The sequence below is a fragment of the Mollisia scopiformis genome, assembly GCF_001500285.1.
Source record: "Mollisia scopiformis unplaced genomic scaffold LY89scaffold_27, whole genome shotgun sequence".
Lineage (NCBI taxonomy): Eukaryota > Fungi > Ascomycota > Leotiomycetes > Helotiales > Mollisiaceae > Mollisia > Mollisia scopiformis.
Window position 1 is genome coordinate 262,198 of NW_017263607.1, and position 22,426 is coordinate 284,623.

The window sequence follows — 22,426 nt, forward strand, 5'->3', positions numbered from 1 at the left end:
ATACTTAATTTTACATTCACTCCACCCCACATCAATTAACTGTGGATGGATGGGGTATATAAACCACCTGACAACTCCTCTTAAAAGCTCAATCCTTATGCGGTCCAATGCCAAGGTCCATGAGAAAAGAGTAGCGAGCTTTCAACTATGTGGAATTGCAGCTCAAACCTATAGTGAAGAGAAAGTTCGTAAAGTTGCTCACGTGAAAAGAAAGAAGAAAAGGATGTACTATTGTCATTCATTCTCCCATTGTCAATTCTCTATAACTCTTTTTGCAAGACTAGTTTTACTTCACCCGCAGAACGAGTAATACTTCCACTGAGACCGAAATCTTGGAAAGAAACAAGCGGCCCGCGACATGCAAGAACACAGGATTCAAATATGATTGGAATCTTCCATTGTTGAAGTCTTCCATTGTGTGCGAGGTTGTTAAAGAAAAGGAAGAAGACTGCGAGGGGAGGTGGTTTATATACCTTTCACGCCCTCATCTTTTCAAGCGATGAGTGAAACTTTGATTTCAAAAATAGAAGCTGCAGGAAGTGAATGCCGAAGGTCTGACACCAGTCTCAAAAAGTTCTTCGATCCTGAGACGAATAGAGTATATAAACCCTGCTCCCCCTCGTGAAACTACAATCAGTCAAGCTTCTCATGGAGTCCCTTGACTATTGCTAAAAGAAGACGGTCTTAAAGAAACCGGCATTTGGAAATGTGTCTCGATCTTGAACCAATGTTTATGGATAGTTTACATCATGGGAAGTTGGCAGTGTGGAGAAGAGGTTATTATTGTCATCTTCCTCCGACCATCACTGCCTCAGCTATTGTATTTCGGCTGCTGAGGCCTTTGCAAAAGATTCCCACGCCGTGAACCGAATAGTCAAAGAAAATCCAAAGAATGGTTTCTGGCCACGCTCCGAGGCTTCCCAACCTTCCGCGCCTTCCCATGTGATAACGATCAACTTCTTTGGTATGATTGTATCGAGTAAAATCAGAGCTGCAAGAAGAAGTTTATATACTCTCTATACTTTCCTAACCGCTTTCCAATGATTGTAGTCGTCATTCCAATAATAGAGAACGAAGTAAATATTCACTTTCTAGCCTCGACCTTACCGCCAGCACCTTTTGCCGATTAGTAGCCGGGTATATAAACCCACTTCACCCTCTTGTACATCCATAATTTCGAAATTTCAAATTCGTTCTAATGAACAAGGGATGAACTCAAAAAATAAAAAATATCGGCTCGTAGGAATATACCTCTACATAGTATTCTCCCGAATCCAGTTTCTCAACAATTATATGCAAGCCATCAAGGAGTGAATAAAAGAGTGTTGTTCTCATACAACTCTCTATTGTCAACTCCCTGTAACCCTTTCTATTTTAGCCACCGAGACTCATGAGTGCTATACGCTTCTCACGCTGTGGTTCGGAAATCCTCAAAGGAATATCAACAACTGTCAGTCTTGAGGCTCCCCCAAAAGTCTAGAGCTCACCCATGTTGGATCCGTTGCCGTTAGTAGCAATGTTGAAAAGGACTAAGACATAAGGGATGGTTTTTATACTTGCCCTCTCCCTTGTTTGCCTGAACTCTTTGACTACTGCTTAGTCGAATCAAAAAAATCTCAAACAAGATTCACTCACTTGCAGCTTAATGCATTTATTCACCACTTTAGCTTTATTACGCCTCGACCACAGACGAGCCGCCCAACTTTCCAGTAGCCAGATATATAAACCCACCTCTTCCCTTCTCTTGAAACCAAAACCACAAGGAGAATTATGATTGTAGATTCTCTTATCTGCTCACAGATCTCAATCTGGGGAGGATACATATTTGGGAGGAGGAGCAAAGGTGGAGTATTGCCATTTATCTCTCTGCTGCGAATTCTCAGTTATATCCACAATATACATTACACGCCTAAACTTGCACATGGATGAGCCCCGACTAAGAGATCTGACCAAAAGAGTGTAGGAAAAAGAAGACTACACAGGCACGGGCCCTGTAGTAGTGGGCTTGTGAAAAGTGATCGTAAAGAAGAACAAAAGACCGAGTAGGAGAGGTTTATATATGTGCACCTCCTCTTTTCTCCTCTATGGATTGCCCCCAAATTCACTCATGAAAAATTCATTGCACTTTATTTTTCTATGACACCTACCCCCTCGCCAACCAATACTCCGGATTCTCAAGTATATAAACCCACTTTCTCCCTCCTCTCGAAACCACAATTCGTTGAAAGCGCTCGAAAAACTATTTCATGGAACCCAGGACCACATCTCAGTCATGTCACTGAAAGGTTTACAGTTGCGATAAATAAGGAAAAGCGAGACCGAAAAGCGGATAATGTTGTCATCGAATTTCCCATTGCCAATCGTTCCTGACTGCTTAAGTGAAATTATCATCTTGGCTCGGATTCACAAGAGTCTAGTGCTGCTAATTGATTAGAGAGTTTAATGTGAGACATAAGAGGGTACTTACTGGGCCCGGTCTCCTTGTATGTGGGCGTAGCACTTTGAAATTTGTTGAAGAAGAAGAACAGTGTAAGAGAGGCCGGTAAATATACTTCTCCCCAGAGGCTATGGTTATCGGGGAGTATGAGAGTAGTTCACTCAAAGGTAATAAATTTGAAGTATTGAGTTTGCAAGAACGTAGTGAATACTCAACTTTTTCGTTATTCACTACTAAATCCTCTCCACAGTAGGTTTTCATTTTCCAATTGCCAGGGTATAAAAGACTTCTTCCCTTCTCCCTCTTCCCAGGATGCCATATACACAAAAACCTCAACTCATCTTGGCCAAAAGTCGTGGTTCTACACATCATCTCATGCTTGGAGACCGATCCTTAGTTTCACGATACTCAGGTAAGGTAAATAACGAGGACGACAAAACAATGCAGTTGCTGCTGCCCGATACTTAGCTGTTAACATTCGCTTTATTGTTGTCAACTCTCGTGAATATTCAGCCAGAGCTAGTATTCAGACGTAAGCTTATACATCGATAACCGCAGACCAGGCTTTGAGCAGGAAATTTGAGCACAGGAAAGCTGCATGGATACGGCACACAAGGTGCTTTGCGGCCCGGTAGCGTCGCATTTGAGTTCCCAGAAACGAGTACGCACCGTTTCATACGCGTCGTCCGTCAGACCATTTCTTCTGGGGTCTCCTGGAATGAAGCAAGAATACAAGGGAGGAGCTTATATACCTCTCATCTCCAAGCGCTTTGACTCAAAAAGATTAGTTCACTCATACTAAACTCAGTTTGATCGGATTAACTTCACTTTACCGCCTCACTTCTCTCATCCCTAAGACTTCTTCCTTGAGTATATATAACCCCACCGCCCCTCCTTCTAGAAACTTCTAACTCCTGATACGAACCAGACTAACATTCGATGCCTCGAGGAGTGGAGTAACGGTACATTTCAGTGATGCGTTGGAAACGATTCTTTGTGTTGCTGAAGTGAGAGAGACAGTACGGGATCGAGTGGTTATTGTCATTTACTTTCTCATTGTTAATCAACTGTAAATACTTAGTCTTCAATCTCGACTTCCAAAAATGCTGCGAATGATTGCGCAGGCACAGAGCAGAAAAATATAGCAATTGCAAGCCTCGGCGTCGAAGGACTTTTCGCGAGTTATTGAGGAAGAACAAGGTGGGGGGAGAGGTGGAATATATACGCCTCCCTCCCCCCTCTTTATCCGCTACCCATAGCTTACTGCTTTTTTACTTAAAACAAAAATCAAGCTCAAAAATTCACGCCTTAATTTCAGCCTCATATCCTCACTTCCCATCGCGATTTGTTTTTGCAAGCTTTCCCCGTCCCTAGATAAGTCTATAAACCCACCTCTCCTCTTCCCAAGAATGCATAACCAGCGCATTCAATGAAGGGCGAGGAAATGCTAGAGCCACGGCACTTGTCCATCCTGCACCAGAACTAGACTTTCGTTTTGCGGTGAAAAAAACAATGTAAAAAGAAAGAGAAAAAAATTCTTGTCACTTAATTCTCTGCTGTCAATTAGCAACAATAGTAAACTACATCACAAGTTTAAATTCACATAAAATAGAATAGCACTAACCAAGACTCGAGTGGCAGAGTGTGGAGACGAGGAAACTACACGATGAAGTTCTTCCGGAAGAAAAACGACACTATAGCGGTACTCCATATTGTCTTTAAAGTTGTTGAAGAAGAAGAAACTGCACGAGGAAGAAAGTAATATATATACTTCCCCTTGCTTTTTCCCCCCTTCTACAAGCTACTTAATTCACTTGAAATAAAGTTTATCCAAAATTCACCACCTAAGCCCTCACCCGCTCCTCACCCTTTCCCAAGCTTTCCCATCTCCCAACTCCAGGTATAACCCCCCCCCCCCCCCCTCCAGAAATCCCTACCTTGCCGCTCGTGCGCGCACACACAAGCACAGATCTTGCACTGGAACCCAAGTTTTGTTTGGTTACAATGGAATAGATATTAAGAGGATAGAGTTTGTTGTTAATTGTATTTTCTGTTGTTAATCGTTCGTAAAATTACTGTATAAACCAAGTTTGAGAAAATAATATTGACCAGGATCCGGGTAACAGAGTTTCGAAACGTGGGAGTTAGGTTCTCAGCCATCTGATGTTGGGGAATGTGGCCTGTTGTGTTGGAAGAAAAACAGAAGACAGAGGAGGAGGGGGTTTATATACTCTTTACTTGACCCGCTTTTCTTTTCTTTCTCCTTTACAAGCAACTCAATTCACTTAAAATAAAGCTTATCCAAGATTCACCGCTTGACTTCCTTCCCTCCACCGCTTTTCCAAAACTCTCCACATCTCTCAACCACAAGTATATAAACCCACCTCTCCTCCTCTCTCTCCCTCCTCTCCCAGGAAACTCGAATGGTCACAACTGAATGCCACGACCAAGCACGTTGTACCATGGCCGATCTCGAACTTGCCCCGGAACAGCTTTCTTATTCCAGTTCGGTGTGTGAAAATCTAGGTAGAGGAGATAAAAATTGCGTTGTTGTTGTTGTTTAGATTTTGGTTGTCAAGAATAAGCATTCTTTGATTGGAATTATGTTCTAGGCTTGGGTGTACGAAAAGCCCATGTCACCAAGCGAGTATTGAGTAACAGAGTGTAAATCGTGTGATTACATGCCTAGCCACCAAACAATCCGGTACTCCGCAAACTGCTTCTTGTGTTTGAAGAAGAATAGAAGACAGTGTCACGACTCTCTCCTTACCCTGGTAAGGTCACGTGGGTTGGTATGGTGAATGAAGTAAGATAGGGCAATGATATTGTAGTTAGGAAAACTTAATCAAGTTGAGCACGGAGTTCCTCCCTAGTGAGTGACAACTCGCCGCTATATAGGACCTCCGTTTCCTGGATCGTAGTGGATCGCTCGATCCCCTATGATCCCCTATGATCCACCACGTGACCCAGGGCCCACCATAGGTCGAGATTCCCCGCTTGCCGAGCCCATGGTCCACTAGTCCCGTGATCGTAACAGACAGAGGAGGAGGGGGTTTATATACCCTCAACCTACTCTTTCGCTTTCTCGTGTTCCTTTTATTCACTGCTTCTCTACTTTCTCAAGAAATTTCACCACTTCACTTCTCTTTCTCTGTTTTACTACCTTTTTTTTCATATTTTTAAACTCTCCTATCTCCCACAATCAAGTATATAAACCCCTCCTACCTCTCTCCCCTCCTCCAAGAATCCATAGTTTCTCGCTCCCGTGCCGCAATGTCAACATGTCTCGTCGTGTAACTAAACTATAGTATTTCTCGAACTTGTAGCGGAATAACATTTTTATTCTATTCCAATTCGATGTAAGAAATATAGTAAAAAAGGGAAATATCGTGTTATTACTAATTACTTTTTCGTTGTTAATTATTTGTAACCGTTTAATTAAAATTATTATTTTAAAATATTTTAGCTTTTTACATATTAAATATATTTACTATATATATACTATATTTTATTGTGTTACGACTACGTGCACGTGAGCTCGCTGAGTCATCTCGGTGAGCTCTGGGTCACGTGGAGGAGCACTGAGGAGCGGACGGGGCTCCTATGAACTCCTGCGCTCCATCTTGGCCCACCACTGAGGGCAGTATATATGACTGGCACTTCTGCCATAGAGTAGGAGCTTCGTGCTCAACTTGATTTAGTTTTCCTAACTACAATATCATTGCCTTATCTTACTTCATTCACCATACCAATCCACGTGACCTTACCAGGGTAAGGAGAGAGTCGTGACATATTGTTTGTTTTCGATTATATACAAAATTTTCGTGTAGTTAGAAGAATGTGTTAAGTAAAAAGATAGTAGATTACGAGAGTTTAAGAGGGACGATAGTTGTATTCGTGATAGTTCGAGTGGTTATATGGAGGCTTGTAGCTTAATAGAGGGGTGTAACGGTCTCGCCTGACTGTCGGGTTTTGTTGGCTGTAGAGTGATAAGGGATCAAAAGGATGATGAATCGAAGAGCAATGCAATCTCGTTACTAATAGCTTGTTGTTAAGAAACTATATTTGAGTTTGTGACAGACCAGATCAGGTTGAGATGCAAGAGGTGATCCATTCTTAGAATACTAAGGTGAAGAGCTGAGGACAGCTCTCAGGAGTGCTTATATACAGGATTCTGCCAGGCGGTGAGTTGTCACGTGATAGGACTGAAACCAGCACTGTGACACTATTGTTCGGTAGAACGTGTACGCCAAATTTATTGCTATATAAGTCTCGGAGTATAGTACTATGTACGCATACTTTGTATTTCTATCCGTAATAACTAGTATAGTGTTATACACTACTTTTGAGACTAGTTCTCTAGAAGGTGGTAGTTTTACCACGAAATCCCACGTAATAGATTTCTAAGCCCCCGGAGGTACATCTAGTGGTCGCATCTTACTGTAAGGGGCATGCCTCGCGGCCTTGTTCCTTATGCAAGCATCGCAGTTACCGATAACCTTCTCGACCTTCTTCTTAAGTCCTAGAATGTAGAAGTCCCTAGATAGTCGGTCCATTGTCTTCGTGATTCCCTAGTGCCCATAGGCGGGTAGCCCGTATTATTCCCTGATGAAGTCTAACTAGATTCCCTTAGGAACGTAGAGTTTCCCTTGGAATCTTAGTAGTCCTTCTTCGATAGTAAATGGTCTTGTCGGGTCCTTAATAGCTATGATAGCGGTAGAATCTCCTTCGTATCCGTCTATAAGCTTCTAACTAACGGTATTGTCCCGCAACCTCGACACTATGGCTACTATAGCCCTATTAAAGACTAGCCCGTCTGCCGTGTCTCTTAGTATCGCGTGCGATGGAAGTTCCGTGCTTCCTTTGTATTTTGCTTTCCGACTAAGGGCGTCTGCTCTCCCGTTTTCTGTTCCTTTAACATATGAAATGACGAAGTTGTATATAGCTAGAGTTTTAGCCTATCGTACTTATCGTCGATTGAGTTCCTTTATTGTAGTAAAGGATACTAAGTTCTTATGGTCCGTGTAGACTTGTACCCTGTATTTCGATCCCTCTAAATAGATTCTCTAAGTCTTAAATGCTTCTACTATCGCGAGCAACTCTTTATTGTATATTTCGTAGTTTAGCTCGGCTAGCGATAGTTTCCTTGAAAAATACGCAACGGGTTGCTATTTCTTTGTACTACTCTACTAGCTAAGTATTGCCCCTATTGCGAAATCCGATGCGTTTGTCTCTACGACAATGCTTTTCTCTGGGTCGAATGTTAAGAGTAGAGGCGCTATTGTAAATGCCTCTTTTAGTCGATCGAACGCCTTTTGCGCTTCGTTTGTCTATTTGAAGGCTATATCCTTCTTTATAAGTTCGGTTAATAGGGTTGCTATCGTAGAGTACCTCTAAATGAACTTCCTGTAGTAATTTGCAAATCCTAAAAAGGACTATACTTTTGTAACGCCGTTTAGTACCGCCTATTCGCGCATCGTCGAGACCTTTGCTAGTTCTATCGACAAGCCTTTTAGGGACACTATGTATCTTAGGTATACCGTCTCCTTTGTGAAGAATTTACACTTCTCGGGCTTGCAGACTAAGTCCGCATTTCTCAACGCTATAAGGATTTCCCTAACATTCTAGACGTGATCTTCCTCCCTCTTAAAGTAGATTAGAATATCGTTTAAGTAACAAATGCAAGTAACATCCAAAAATGTTCTAAGGATGTGGTTAATTATCCTTATGAAAGCTGCTAGTGCGTTAGTGAGGCCAAACGGTACCACTGTGTACTCGTAGTGCCTATAGCGCGTTCCGAACGTAGTTTTCCACTCGTCTCTTTCTTTAATGCGTATTAAAGAATATGCTCCCCACAAGTCTAGCTTAGTAAAGATCTTAGCTCCTTAGAGCCTATCACGCATCTCGTTTGCTAATAATAACGCGTACTAGTCTTTGATTGTAACTTCGTTTAATCTCTGATAATCAACACATAATCGTTGCTTTCTGTCCTTTTTCGGTACGAATATCACGGGTGCTCGTGCTAGTAATATTAAGGGTCTAATGTATCCCTTTACTAAATCTGAGTCGAGTTGTTCTCTAAGCGTCCTTAAAGCGTCCTCCGACATCTTGTAAATTGGTAGGTAAAGCGGCTATTTGCCTTCCTCTAGTACTATTTCGAGGTCCCATTTACTATGCTTGGGTAATCCTCCAGGACTAGTTTCTTGTCTAAAAATGTCCATTAAATCGTGGTATTCTATTAGTATTTGCTTTAATAGTGGATTTTGATCTTAGTATCCTAGCTCGTCTAAGGAAGTGGCGCTAACTTCTCTTTGGCTCTCTTTCCTACATTAGCACCTAGAGAACGTGACTTCTTCGCGTTTCTAATCGATAGTAGGGTTGTGCTTTCTTATCTATATTATTCTAAGGATAATAGTGTGGCCGATCTTTGCTACATCTAATGTGATTTTCTCTTGGTAGTTATTTATTACTATGTCTAAGCCTCGAGTCTGTACATCGATCCTTCCGCTCCCTAGTGGGCTGCCGTCGACTGTAACAACTTAGTATCCCCTCTACTTAACTTAGGTTAGCTAATCATACTTTTGTACTATTGCTATAGATATGAAATTTCCGGTGGCTCTAGAGTCGATTATCGCTATGATCGAGTGTCCGCCTATCTACACGACTTTAAATAGGTGCCCTATTCCTCTAGTAGCGCACACCTCGATGTACTACTCCCTAGTAAGAACCTTTTCCTACTTACGGGTGGTCTCACCTTACTGTATTAGCCGGTAGACTCTTCCTACCCCTAGTTGTCTGTAATTAGTGGGTTAGTAGTACTCGGTGTGATATTCTCTATTATCGTCCGAATCTACCTAGAGCCTCCTAGTTGGGCTCTCGGCTAGCACCTAATATACTTGGCCTACGATTGGGTCTAAGCTCGAGGGCTCTAGTTCCGAAAGAGGCAAGTGCTATATGTAGCACATAAGACTATCTTCCCTTCTCCATTTAATGCGTCTGTGGTCTTAGTACGCGACCACATATTTCTCTGGGTAATCTAATCCTCCTAGTGCTAGTAACGATTCGATATACACACGCTATGTGTTGATGTTCCTCCATTCCCTAGTGCAAGCGGTCGCGCTATCTTTTCGCTAACACACTTCCTAAGTTTCGTTGATTCGTGGATAGTTGATCGGCCATTGATCAATGCTTGTCTTCTGTGGGACTTCGTATTGCCGGAGGCTTAGGTTCTCGAATCCTTTAGATTCTAACACGGTGTCTAAGAGGAGTTCCACGTATCCTCCTAGGTTTATGTCTTCGTTAGCTTCATCTGGTTCTAATACGACCTATACATCGAGCTCTTACATTAGTTCCTCTAGTTGCTGTTCGGCCTTCCTTTCCCATTAGTTGTTGAAAGTGGCGCATACTTGTCGTACGTCGTTGTATCCCCCTCTGCCTATCGCATTAACTTGTTTTCTCTTGTTCTCGAATCCTTTTCCTTTGTATAAGCTTGCTACGTGTCCCGATAGTCCGCATATAAAGCATAGCTTCTTCTTACGTCGCCTTTTAAGCTCGTTAAGGCTTAGACGTCTTAGCCCATCGGAATGGGGACGCTCCTATCCTTTTGTAGTAGCATCGACCTCTATCGGCTGCAGCCAGTAGCTTTAGCCTCGATTAGCCTTTCCCTTAGGTTTTCCTCCTCCGTACCCCTTTGTCCACTATCCTTTTCTTTCCAATGCTCGCTCGTACTAACGGTTGTTAATCTTAATAGCGTCGTTAATCATCTCTTACAAGTTATCCGGCTAATCATCCCTCGAGATTTCATCTTTAATAGAGTCCTTTAGTCCTTAGTAGAAGTAGTGTCTTAACGCATTGTCGTCAACGTCTACTCATCCGGCGTACTATTGGAATTCGGCTACATTGTCACGACTCTCTCCTTACCCTGGTAAGGTCACGTGGGTTGGTATGGTGAATGAAGTAAGATAAGGCAATGATATTGTAGTTAGGAAAACTTAATCAAGTTGAGCACGAGGCTCCTACCTAGTGGGCGACAGCCCGTTGTTATATAGAACCTCTGTTCTCCAGATCAATGAGCCTCATTGACCCTCAATGAGGATCAATGATCCATCAGGTGACCCGCTAACCTATTTCGATCCCTCGCCTGTGGGCCTATGGCCCACAAGCCCCGTGATTGTGACATACATATAAAGAAGCGGCGCCCCTCTGTATAAGGCCCTATAGTCTCCTTATAGCAGATTTTTCTTTGTTAACATCCCCAAACACCCTAGATATTTTCTCTTTATATCTATTAAAGGTTCGGAATAGCTCCTTCGTCCCGTCCTTTTATTCCTTATTGTCTTCTTCTTCTAAGAAATCCTTCTACGCCGTTTCGGCCCAGTCGAATACTGCCCCAGTTAAGAACAACGTGGCCTAGAGGACTTGTTCTAGCTTTGCCCTAAACTGTTCGGGGTGAAGAGAGACATACGTAGAAATTTGCGCCAAGTACAGGCGCAGTTTTCCTCGAGTACTATCAAAGGTATTAGGGATCTTGGTCTTAGGTGCGGATAAGGTTATTTTCCTTACTAATTGATCGAGTATTACAAAGCGGTGCTCAAAGTGTAACGGTCTCGCCTAACTGTCGGGTTTTGTTGGCTATAGAGTGATAAGGGATCAAAAGGATGATGAATCGAAGAGCAATGCAATCTCGTTACTAATAGCTTATTGTTAAGAAACTATATTTGAGTTGAGTACGAAGCTCCTATTTACTTAGAAAACTATCTGCTTATATAGAACCTTCCTACTCAGGGCCGAGGGGGAACGAGGGGACCAAGACAAAAAGTCCTCGTTCCCTTCGGTCCTCCTCGGTCCACTTTAATCACGTGATCGCTAATCTCGTGCACCTGGAACTTTCCTATCCCGAAGTATCTCCAACAAGCTCGCTTACTGGGCCTATCGTGTTCCTTACTCGTAACAAGGGGGGGAAGAGGTTTATATATATATATATATTTTTTTTTTGCTTTTTAATTTTATATTTTGTTCGTTGCTTTTTTAGTTTTTTAAGAAAATTCACCATTTTATTTCTTTTTCTTTGTTTTGTCGTTTTTTCCATATTTTTAAACTCTTTAATCTCTTGTCACGACCACGTGCACGTGAGCTCGCTGAGTCACCTCGGTAGACTCTGGGTCACGTGGTGGAGCACTGAGGAGCGGGCGGAGCTCCTAGGAGCTCCTGCGCTCCATCTCGACCCACCACTAGAAGAGCAGTATATATGACTGGCACTTCTGCCATAGATAGGAGCTTTGTGCTCAACTTCGTTAATATTCTTGACTTCAAATACAATTGCCTTATCTTACTTCATTTACCATACCAACCCACGTGACCTCACACAGGGTGAGGGCAGAGACGTAACATCTCTTATAATTAAGTATATAAACTCTTCCTATTTTTCTCTCCTTTTTTAAGAATCCATAGTTTCTCGCTCCCGTGTCGTAATATTGATATGTTTCGTCGTATAACTAAATTATAGTATTTTTCGAACTTGTAGTAAAATAATATTTTTATTCTATTTTAATTTAATATAAAAAATATAGTAAAAAAAGGAAATATCGTGTTATTATTAATTATTTTTTCGTTGTTAATTATTTGTAACCATTTAATTAAAATTATTATTTAAAATATTTTAATTTTTTGTATATTAAATATCTTTATTGTATATATGTTACATTTTATTATTTATTTTCGATTGTACGCAAAATCTTCGTGTAGTTAGAAGAATATGTTAAGTAAAAGGATGGTAGATTATGAGAGTTTGAGAGGGACGACGGTTGTATTCGTGATGGTTCGAGTGGTCATATGGAGGCCCGTAGCCTAATAGAGGAGGGGAGGAGGTTTATATATTTATTTTTTCCCCTTTGCTTTTCAATTCTACACTTTACTCGTTGCCTTTTTAGTTTCTCAAGAAAATTCACCACTTCACTTCTTTTTCTTTGTTTTGTCGTTTTTTCCATATTTTTAAACTCTCCAATCTCTTACAATTAAGTATATAAACTTCTCCTCCCTCCTCCAGAAACTAATCCATAACCTCAAATGCCCCACCTACAATCACACCTAAGCAAAAGCACGCTATACGGTGTGGTGGGGACCAGACCATCGTATATCTCAACCCTGCAGCGGCACCACACTTTCATTCTGCTCTAGTTCCGTGTCTAAGAAGGGTCGGGTGGATCAGAGAAAATTATGTTACTATCATCTACAATCCCGCTGTCAACTATTAATAACCACTCAAATTATACCACTATCTATCTAGCCCATTTTCTCTCATAACAAACGTCATCCATCCCTGCCAATATACTATTCATCTTACCCCCCCTCTCTGAATCGCCAAGAATTCATCGTTTAGGCAGTTCAAGGAATATTTCAGGGGAGGAGGGGAGGGGGTTTATATACCCCCCACTTACTCTCCATTTTTTCCACTTTCTACTCGCACTTTGATTCACTAGACAAAACTCCCCAAAAAAATTCACTCCTTCGTTTCCCTGATTCTTTCATTTCTCGAAACCTCCAATTCATCCTATCTTCAGAAATCAAGTATATAAAACCTCCTCCTCCCCTCTGCCAAAACACCACTTCCAGAATCCAGAGTCCACAGAGGACAATAGAGTGTCCCGTTGAATCGTGGAACCAGAGCGCGATACCCGTCAATCTTACCCACCCATCTATCTCGAACCACTAGAACTGCCAAGACAACAATAACGGCAATGAAAAATTCAACAAAGGTGGTTGGAATGTTATCGCTACTTCCTCCCCCACTGTCACTTAATTGTTTCACTGTCAATTATTCGTTGAAATATCGCATAGCTGTTGGTCTACACACCACTGCCAAAAAAAAATAAACCAGAAAAATAAAATACACAAACGGCATACTCACTGATTTGCGAATCCCATTCTCCATTCTCCAAACCTTCTTCTCTGTGGTACCAGGCTTGGCGATTTATTGAAGAAGAAAAAGAGAGCAAGGGAAAGGGAGAGAAGGGTGGTTTTATATACTTTTCTCTTCTCTTTTCTCTCTCTCCCCTTTCTTTCCCTCTGTTGGGCCAGTCAGTCAGTTCACTCACACCCCCCGAAAAACAGAAAAACAAACACAACCTCGAAGTTTTAGAGAGGAAAAAGAAAAGTAAACTAAAGTAAAATAAAAGTAAACATACACCACATTTTCCTTTCCGCCATTCCCTACTTCTACCCCCCTCCCCCCCTGAAGAAAGATAGAACAATTAAAAAAAGGAAATATCGACATACAACGCACAACACACAACAAATCCCCCCCTCTGCACCACATCAACACTCCAAATTTTCTAATAAAAAGAGAAGGAGAAGAATGGAGAGGAAAAGCTAGCTCATTATTTTCTCGCTGGCTGTGAGGAGGATATGAGGGTCGATGTATGTATGTATGTATGTATGTGTGAGAAATTGAAAGTGGGAATTAAAATGGAAATGGAAATTGTGTTTGATAAAGGGGTCGGAGAGAGAGTTGGGATTGTGATATTGGGGGGAAGGGGGTGTTGGAAGGGTGTGTGTTAGGGGGTGTGTGAAGCACGGAGAGGAGAGAGGGATGCTGGTATGGTGACGGGCGGAAGAGGAAGCGAGAGGGAAGCAATCGTAGATGAATTATGTAGGAAAATAATGCAGTGTAAATAGAAGTCGAACTTAGACATTACTTGGGAAGAAAGTGAAAGGACTTGTGGAGCTTTTCATACATATATACAATACAATTGAACCGATCTATAAAACGCCTCTGTCCTCATGCACCTGTTCTCCCGTCCATCGTGTACTGTCCCATCCCAATCAAAACACACCCTTCCTATCCTCTAAATCATATTCTCCAACTTAAAAGCCTTCCCGGGATTACTCGGACTCCTCCCCTTCCTACCCTCCCTACTCCCATCCCTCTCCCTCTCCCCCGTCCTATCAACCTTGACCTCCCCCTTCATCCCGGGTAAACTCCCCACGCCATCAAACCGCTCCACCTCCTCCTCCAGCTCCAACTGCCTCCTCTCCTCCACACTACTCCGTCCCCCAAACACCCTCCTCAGCTCCGCACACGCCTCACTATAGCACCTCTCCGCACTCTTCGGAAAACTAACCGGATTCGGCTTCTTGTCAAACGCGTGCGGGACCTCCTTCACCAGCCCGCCATGCACCACCTTCCCGACCTCCTTACTGCGCAGCCGTTCCCCGAACGCGACGCCTTCCGCGTTCAGCATGTCGTATTCGCAGGTATATAGGATGATGTCTTCCGGATATGCGGAGCGTAACAGGGAATCCGAGGCGGCGGCGGGCGAGAGGTAGGGATCGGTCAGGTCGATGGCGTCGGAGGGGTGGATGTAGGAGGCGTCGAAGAGGTTTGTGAGCATGGGGGGCAGGTTCTTCTCGGGGGCGGGGTTGGTGAGGCGTTTTTCGTCGCGCGAGGAGCGGAAGTCGGTTGGGGGGTAGAAGGAGATGATGCATTTGAGGGTGAGGGCGGGGAGCTGGTGGGCGATTTCGAGGGCGGTGGGTTCGAGGTCGGAGAGCTTGACGATGGAGGTCGTGCTGGAGTGCGTGCGGGTTTGGGTTGGGCGCGGGAGGGAGAGTTGCGAGGAGGAGGGGGTCGGGTCCGCGGATTGCGGGTGCAGGTAGTTGTGGTTTAGTTGTTGGTGGTGGCCGTTTTTGAATTTCTTGGGTTTCTTGGAGGAGTCGAGGAGGGTTCGTTTTCCGGCGTCGTTTTGCAGGTCGTACAGCATGAGGGGGACTGTAAAGGCAAAGTTTCCCCCAGCGGAGAAGCCGGAGAGGGCCATGCGATTGGGATCTAGACGGAGTTCTTCGGCGTGGGAGGCGAGGTAGATCAGGGCATCTGTTCCGTCTTCGACTCCTACGCTGAAGGGGTATTCGGGTGCCAACCGGTATTCGACCGAGACGAATACAGCGTCGACTTGTTCGATTACCGTGCTGGCCCATCTTGCATCATCTGTCCCGGTGCCCAGCGTGAAGCCGCCGCCGTGGAAGTTGACCACGACGGGGTAGCGATACTCGTCAGGTGCCTCGAAGTACGATTGTGGTACGTAGAAGACGAGTTTAAAGGTCCCTCCACGAGGGGAGAGTCTTGACGGGATGACGATTTTGAAATTGGGTCTCGGAGGTCGCGGGTCGGCGAGATGATGGAATTTCATTCCTATGGCCATGAGGGCCCTCCATATTGAAGCTTTCATGTAGAGAACCAAACGAGCAATGCTCATTATTCGACTTCAACATTCGAGGGGGGAGAGGCGAGACGAGGGGTCGAGGGGTCGAGGGGTCGAGGGGTATGATAAGCACTTGTGGAGGGCCCTGAAATCGTGGTGATTTTAGGTGGAGACTTGGATCACGATTCAGTGGTTGGTTGATAAATAAATACTTCAGGGTCGGGGGTTGATTGGGACCGTGCGAGTACGTGTCGATTGGGGCTCAGTGGGATTCTTATCACTAAGCAACGTGCATTTTGGGTATACTGGGCGGGAGGAAGTCGAGATGTCGTTGATTTGAGTATTGTTGCAGGTCACTTTGAGTCTCTGGTTGGACCGCCGTGGGTCGACATCATTTTCTTGGCTGCGAGTTACTGTAGATTAGATTGGGGCAAGACGACTTCTGGAATCGAGAGAAGATTCGGGGTGGGACCCTGCCGAGATACGTCATTTGGGAGGGATGCCACGCGACGGAACTTGAGACATGCCTGAAAAAAAGGTTGTCAGTTGGACGAGAGCTCGAGGGCAGGTAAGAAATCATACAAGTGATTCCTTGTGCTTTACTTCTAATGAGACAAAACTCAGATAGTTGACTTCATGATGGGTCTTGATGACATTTCTTATTATGCATGTATGTGAAGGTTGTCCTGGGACAGACCTCAATTCGGCCACATCACGTGTTAAGATCCAGTTCTTGAATGATGGACTCAGATGAAACACAGATGAGGTCAGGTACGACTATATCCTTGCTGAGTGTTGTATTTCTTGGAAGCGGACGGGAAGGATGAGCATGTCTGGGATTTCCAAGGTTGTCTTGGAAGAGACCAAGGTATACCTACCTCATTTACCCAAGCGAATAATGGTGTCTCGGAAGAGATTGCATGAAACGAAAACAAGGACGCCTGCCGTTTGACGAGGCTGGAGAATTGCTGTACAGTAGAGGTGCTCTAGACTTTTGGATGGTACCCAATCATGGACAAGTATCGAAATAGGTTTCTTGCTCTTTGAGGGAAACGCACTGAGTCAGGTGACAGTGGTCGGTCAAGCTTCAAGATATGAAGAGTGAAGATGGACTGTCTGTAACTATCAACGCTGGTTTGGTTTTGGTATGTTAGGAGAATTAACTGCCTAGTCCTCAGATGACCGAAATTCGAATGGTGTTGAGCAGCTTCACGTGAAACTTGTTTTCCAAGCTCACTGGAGCATGGAATACCTAGGTAGGTAGATCTATCTACAGTAGGTAGGTATCCTTTCACAGCATCAACTCATACTGTACATATCCAAATGCTCCCCTACCTTGCCTTGCCTTGCTTCCCAAGCAACATCTCCTATCAACCAAAAGAACCTTGAGAACTCTCTTCGCATCCGAGAAGCCGGGTGCAATCTGACATCGATTGCACCGCCGCCAAAGTAAGCTGTAAATCAAATGAAAAAAACTCCGCCTCCCGGTATATACGCGTCTGCGAACTGCTGTCCTGATGAAGACAAAGCTATCAAATATATACTGTACAGTATCTCTGCTCTCTTTCCTCCCTCTGCTCAAATCGGTCTTCTCGTGAATCGGGTCTCGCGCTCGGTTTTCCTCGGTGATGCTCCTCGCTCTATCCTCTATCAGATCCTCGGCCCACTCAGGTACGACGCCACACCCGCCACCAGTCTTGGCACACGACACTGATCTCCGTGACTAAGCCGCAAGCAAACAAGCCTCAGCGCCACGGAGCGAAGGTCCGGGATAGTCGGTTCACCAAGCTTGGCAGAGACATTTTGTTGTGAGTGAGTGAGAGCCAGAGGCTTTGAGTAAGGTCAGGTTGTGTTTGAAGATTATCGAGTGACAGGACGCATGACGTGGATGTACTCCGTATGTGTTCATGCTGGGGAAATTTTGATTGATCGCTCCACATCACATCACATCACCCTCATCTCACAGACCGGAGATTTCTCTCCGGTCTGTGTGTACGATTGATCAACGACCACAACACTGGTTACAGTATGTGACGGGTTTCAAGGGTCCTGCCATGGCGGGAATACATAAATCCCATCCACGGTCTGCGCCTGGGCGGTCTGGCCAGTCTGATTGCCAGTCCCAGTTCCAGTCGGTGTTGACACGAACCAGACATGACCGACCTGACATAAGTACAATTGTGGGTGACATCACCGGCGGTTCGCTATTAATGGATCTGCTAAGTATGGCTGGCTGGCACGGTACTGTAGGGTAGGAGGAGGTACCGCCTAATCTTATCTCGTCTCGTTCGTCGTCAACGTCGCTCGCAATCCGCATCAAGACCAAGATCAAGATCTTGCATTTCCCAATTAAAAATAATAATTCCCCCATCTTATTTCCCTTCCCGCTTTTTTCCGTTCGGATTTTCAAGAAAGGAATTCGCGGTCGAGCTTTGATCTCGAGATCAACAAAAACCCGCTCCCTCCCCCTCGCATCCGCACTCTTCCGTCCTCTCCTGCTTCTTCTTTCTCATCACGATCACGCCCACGCCCTCTCTCTCAATTTTTCTTGGCGACCAGCAGTGAATGGAATCCGACTCTTCCGCTCTCTGCACCCTCATTCGCCTATACATATTCCTCATCCCCCAGCCTCGCATCTTCCGGCGCTCGAGTCATCAAATCCCCCATTTCAACCTGACTGATTAGATTAATCAGCCACCTGCAGCGCGGTACTCCACAACCTACAAAATACTCGCGACTACCGACGCTTCTTCCGAATTTCTGCATTGCATTTCTCCCACGCACCCACCCACTCACCACACCACAGAGATAATCTCGTGGAAGAAGAAGAAGAAGAAGAAGGAAGAAGTGTCATGATGTCGTTCCTCAAGAAACCATTCAAGAAATTGAAGGAGATCAATACCTCCTCCAACAACTCGACCGATTCCGAATCGGCTACCCCAAGCAAGACAGAGGGAATTTCTACTCCAGTTCAGAATGGAACTCCGAATAGTTCCACGCCGCCAAATGGAGTGCGGACACCGGTCGAGAACAAGCGTCAGAGTCGGGAGATTATCCAGGCGGATAGGATACGACGAAGTATGGACAAGGAACGCCAGAAAGCCGAGAACAGAAAACGCGAATCCATGGCGCGCATTGAGGACGAGAAGTTCATTCAAGAGGGTCCGCCCGAATTGACGAAACTGTACAGACCGTACAGCATGAATATGAGTAAGAGGTGGAATCACGAGAATCGAATCTTGTTCAAGGATTTGGATTTGCAGAGTAAGTCAATTGGATGCTATTGGTGATGTTTGCTAAAATCTGCCAGGAATGGAAGGGAAGATAATCAGCTTTCGAGCTCGTATACATACCCTGCGACGAATGAGTGCGAAGCTTGTATTTATCGTTTTCCGACAGCAAACCATGACGATCCAAGGCGTACTCCAAAGCTACAAAGGCCTTGAAGAACTGGAAGGTATGTGGAGTTTAGCCGATGTTGAGCTTACGCTGACAATCTCCAGAGGGCGAAGATAACCATGGGACGATTTCCGAGCAGATGGTTCGAAGCGTCGAACATTACCCTAGCGAGACCATTGTCGTCGTGCACGCCAAACTGCGCAAGGCGCCGAAGCGAGTCAAGAACGCCACGATTCACGATTACGAGCTTGAGGTATACGAGGTACACAAAGTTGGGAACTTGACGGAAAATGTTCCGTTCACGGTCTATGATGCGGAGAATATCAATCGTGATCGAGAGGATGTGGAAGATGATGAGGAGGATGAGGGATCGTTGTTCCCTGGGTCCTCGGATAATAATACCCCTGCTGAAGGTACACCGAGAGCTTCTCAAGAGCTGTTACGGCCAAACAGAGTTGCGAGTCCCGTGCCTGGAAATCGTAAATCGCAAGATGTCTCGAGGAAATCACAAGATGTAGCGCGGACCTCTGCGTTGTTGAGTCGAAGTATGTTCTCATGTCGTGGGGCGAGAACGCAAGCTAATATTTACCAGGTAGTATGGATGTGTACAAACAGACTCGATCATTACCGCAACGAGTTCGTTTGAACAGTCGTATCGTCGATCTTCGAACTGGTCCAGCTCAAGCCATCTTCCGAATCCAATCTGGTATCTGCAACCTTTTCAGAACGTACTTGGATGACAAAGGATTCATCGAGATTCACACTCCAAAGTTGCAAGGTGGAGCTTCAGAATCTGGTGCAACAGTCTTTGAGTTGAACTACTTTGGTCGACCAGCATTCCTTGCTCAATCCCCTCAATTACCAAAACAGATGGCTATTGCATCAGATTTCGAACGTGTCTATGAAATTGGTCCTGTATTCAGAGCTGAGGATAGTAACACGCCTCGACATTTGACCGAGTACACTGGATTGGATTTGGAGATGGCTTTGGAAGAGCATTACCATGAAGCTTTGACCATCATTGATGGAATGTTTAAGAACCTGTGGAAAGGAATCTATGACCGCTACTCCAAGGAAATCGATCTCATCTCGCAATTCTATCCACAAGAGAAGGTCGTCTGGTTAGAAGAGACACCAAGAATTCCATTCACAGAAGGTGTTCAAATGTTGATTGATGATGGATGGGTTGATGAGGAAGGGAACCCACCAGATCCATATGAAGATTTGGCAACTCGTGCAGAAATCCGACTAGGTGCGATTGTCAAGGAAAAGTACAAGACGGATTACTACATCTTGGACAAATTCCCTTCATCTGTTCGACCATTCTACGCCATGCCAGATCCAACTGATGACCGAATCACCAATTCGTTCGATATCTTCATGAGAGGTCAAGAAATATTGACTGGTGGTCAACGTATCCATGATGCGAAATTCCTCGAGAAGAGAATGAAGCAAAAAGGCATTCGTCCAGAAACCATGACCGAATACCTTGAAGGTTTCCGTTGGGGAGCTCCTCCACACGCCGGTTGTGGAATCGGTCTCGAACGCCTCACCTACCTCTTCTTGAACCTTGGCAACATTCGTCTCGCATCTATGTTCCCACGAGACCCGAAATCTCTCCCCGCAAGACCAGCAGTCCTCCGTCTACGCCATGAAGAAGCATCAACCACCAACCCACCCTGGGAACGAACAGACCCCGAACATGACTCTCCAAACACAAATGGAGCCTTGTCCCTCGAATCCCGTCTCCAACCCCTCGAAAAACTAATCGCCAACTACGGCGACGCAGCCAACACCTCCTGGCTCGACAAACGCTACCACGTCTGGCGTCACCCCTCCACCGGCGCCGCTCAAGGCTACGTAATCCACAACAACTACGCCATCGCCGTCGGCGAGCCTCTATGCGCCAAATCCCAATACCCACAAGTCGTGTCCGCGTACCTCGACTACATGAAAGAAGAGCACAAAAACCTCAAACCCCTCTGGATGATCATCGGCGCCGAAATCGAAGAATACCTCGGCGAGAAATTCCAATGGCGCACCCTCTCCTGCGCCGCCGAAGAGCGGGCGAACCCGCGCGACAACCCCGCTGCCAAGGACAAAGACCTCGCCCGCAAAGTACGCCACGCCGAAGCAGAAGGCATCAAAGAAGTCGACCTCCCACCCAACGAGCCGGTCCCCGAGGACATCGTCCAGAAAATCGACGCGCGGATCGCGGATTGGCATAAAGGCCGCAAGGGCACCCAAGTCCACTTGACGCAAATCAGACCCTGGATCGACCAAGAGCATCGCAGGTACTACTACTCCTACCACCCCGGCACAGGCACCATCCACGCCCTCGTCGTCCTGCACCAACTCTCGCCTGCCAATGGCTACCAAGTTAAATTCTCGCTCGAATTCCCCAACGCCCCATCCGGTACCATCGAGTCCCTGATCCTGCACGCCCTCCGCTCCATCGCCGCGGCGGACACGGAGTGTAAACGCATCACGTTCGGAACAGGAGCGGCAAGCGAGATGCGCGGGGGCAGGAATCTGGGCAAGATGAAGGTTAAGGCGTTGAAGAAGGCGTATGAGACGATTAATCGGCAGTTTCATTTGACCAATAAGAGTGAGTTTAGGGAGAAGATGGGGTGTTGGGATGAGAGTGTTTATGTGGCCTACCCTAGGGGCGGGCTGGGGGCGGGGGGCATTAGGGCGATTATGGGATTCCTTGAAGAAGAGGGATAAGGGAGGAGGAGAGAGGAGGGATAATGAGGCTGGGGATGTGGTTTCTATAAATTCCGAGTCGAAGATAATGATTCTGGCAAAGCGGAGGGTCTTTTTTTTTTTCCCTTTCTTTCTTACGATTGACTAGTTGGTCAGTTGACTAGTTGGTTGGGCAGTGAATACATGCAAGCAACGGGATACAACAAATACCATTTCTTTTTTTTTTCTTTTTCCGGCTGACGTTGAAGCTGAGGCTTATTGTTGCGGGTTAAGATCGAGTAGAAAATAGCATAGGATAGGATAGGATAGGAAATAATTCTCTCGTAACTTTGTTTGGGAATTTTTCCGTGCGTTGTCGTGTCGTGTCGTGCTATTGTTGATAGTAACATTAATTTTGTAATATAGAAATAGAGATGGAGGTGCTTTGTTAATTTCTGGGCTGTTTTTGCTGTGTTTTTCGCTAAGAAAGGTAGATAGGGAAGGGAAGCGTGAGTTTGTAAGTTTTTTGGGTTTTGGGTTTTGGGGTTTGTGGGTTTTTGTAGTTGTATTGTGTATTCACTCCTCCGCCCCCTTTTGCCCCCCTTTTTCTATTCCCCCCTTTCCCCCCTTTTTTTAGTTTTGACTTGACTTGGTTGGTTGGATAGTGAATAATATCAAGCAATGGAAGGCAGGGATGGGGGTATATATAACC

The 22,426-nt window shown here is 45.1% G+C and overlaps 2 protein-coding genes across 2 annotated transcripts; one reads left to right on the forward strand and one right to left on the reverse strand.

Moving 5' to 3' along the window:
* Positions 1-14,280: 14,280 nt before the first annotated feature.
* LY89DRAFT_596963 (alpha/beta-hydrolase) lies at positions 14,281-15,657 on the reverse strand (the record flags this gene model as incomplete). Its single annotated transcript, XM_018209955.1, has 1 exon — positions 14,281-15,657. The coding sequence occupies one exon, from the start codon at positions 15,655-15,657 to the stop codon at positions 14,281-14,283; it is 1,377 nt and encodes a 458-aa protein (XP_018064318.1).
* Positions 15,658-19,168: 3,511 nt separating this feature from the next.
* Positions 19,169-21,756, forward strand: LY89DRAFT_656573 (putative aspartyl-tRNA synthetase, cytoplasmic; the record flags this gene model as incomplete). Its single annotated transcript, XM_018212393.1, has 2 exons — positions 19,169-19,560; positions 19,626-21,756. 2 exons carry the CDS (start codon positions 19,169-19,171, stop codon positions 21,754-21,756), a joined length of 2,523 nt encoding a protein of 840 aa, XP_018064319.1.
* Between the last annotated feature and the right edge of the window lie 670 nt (positions 21,757-22,426).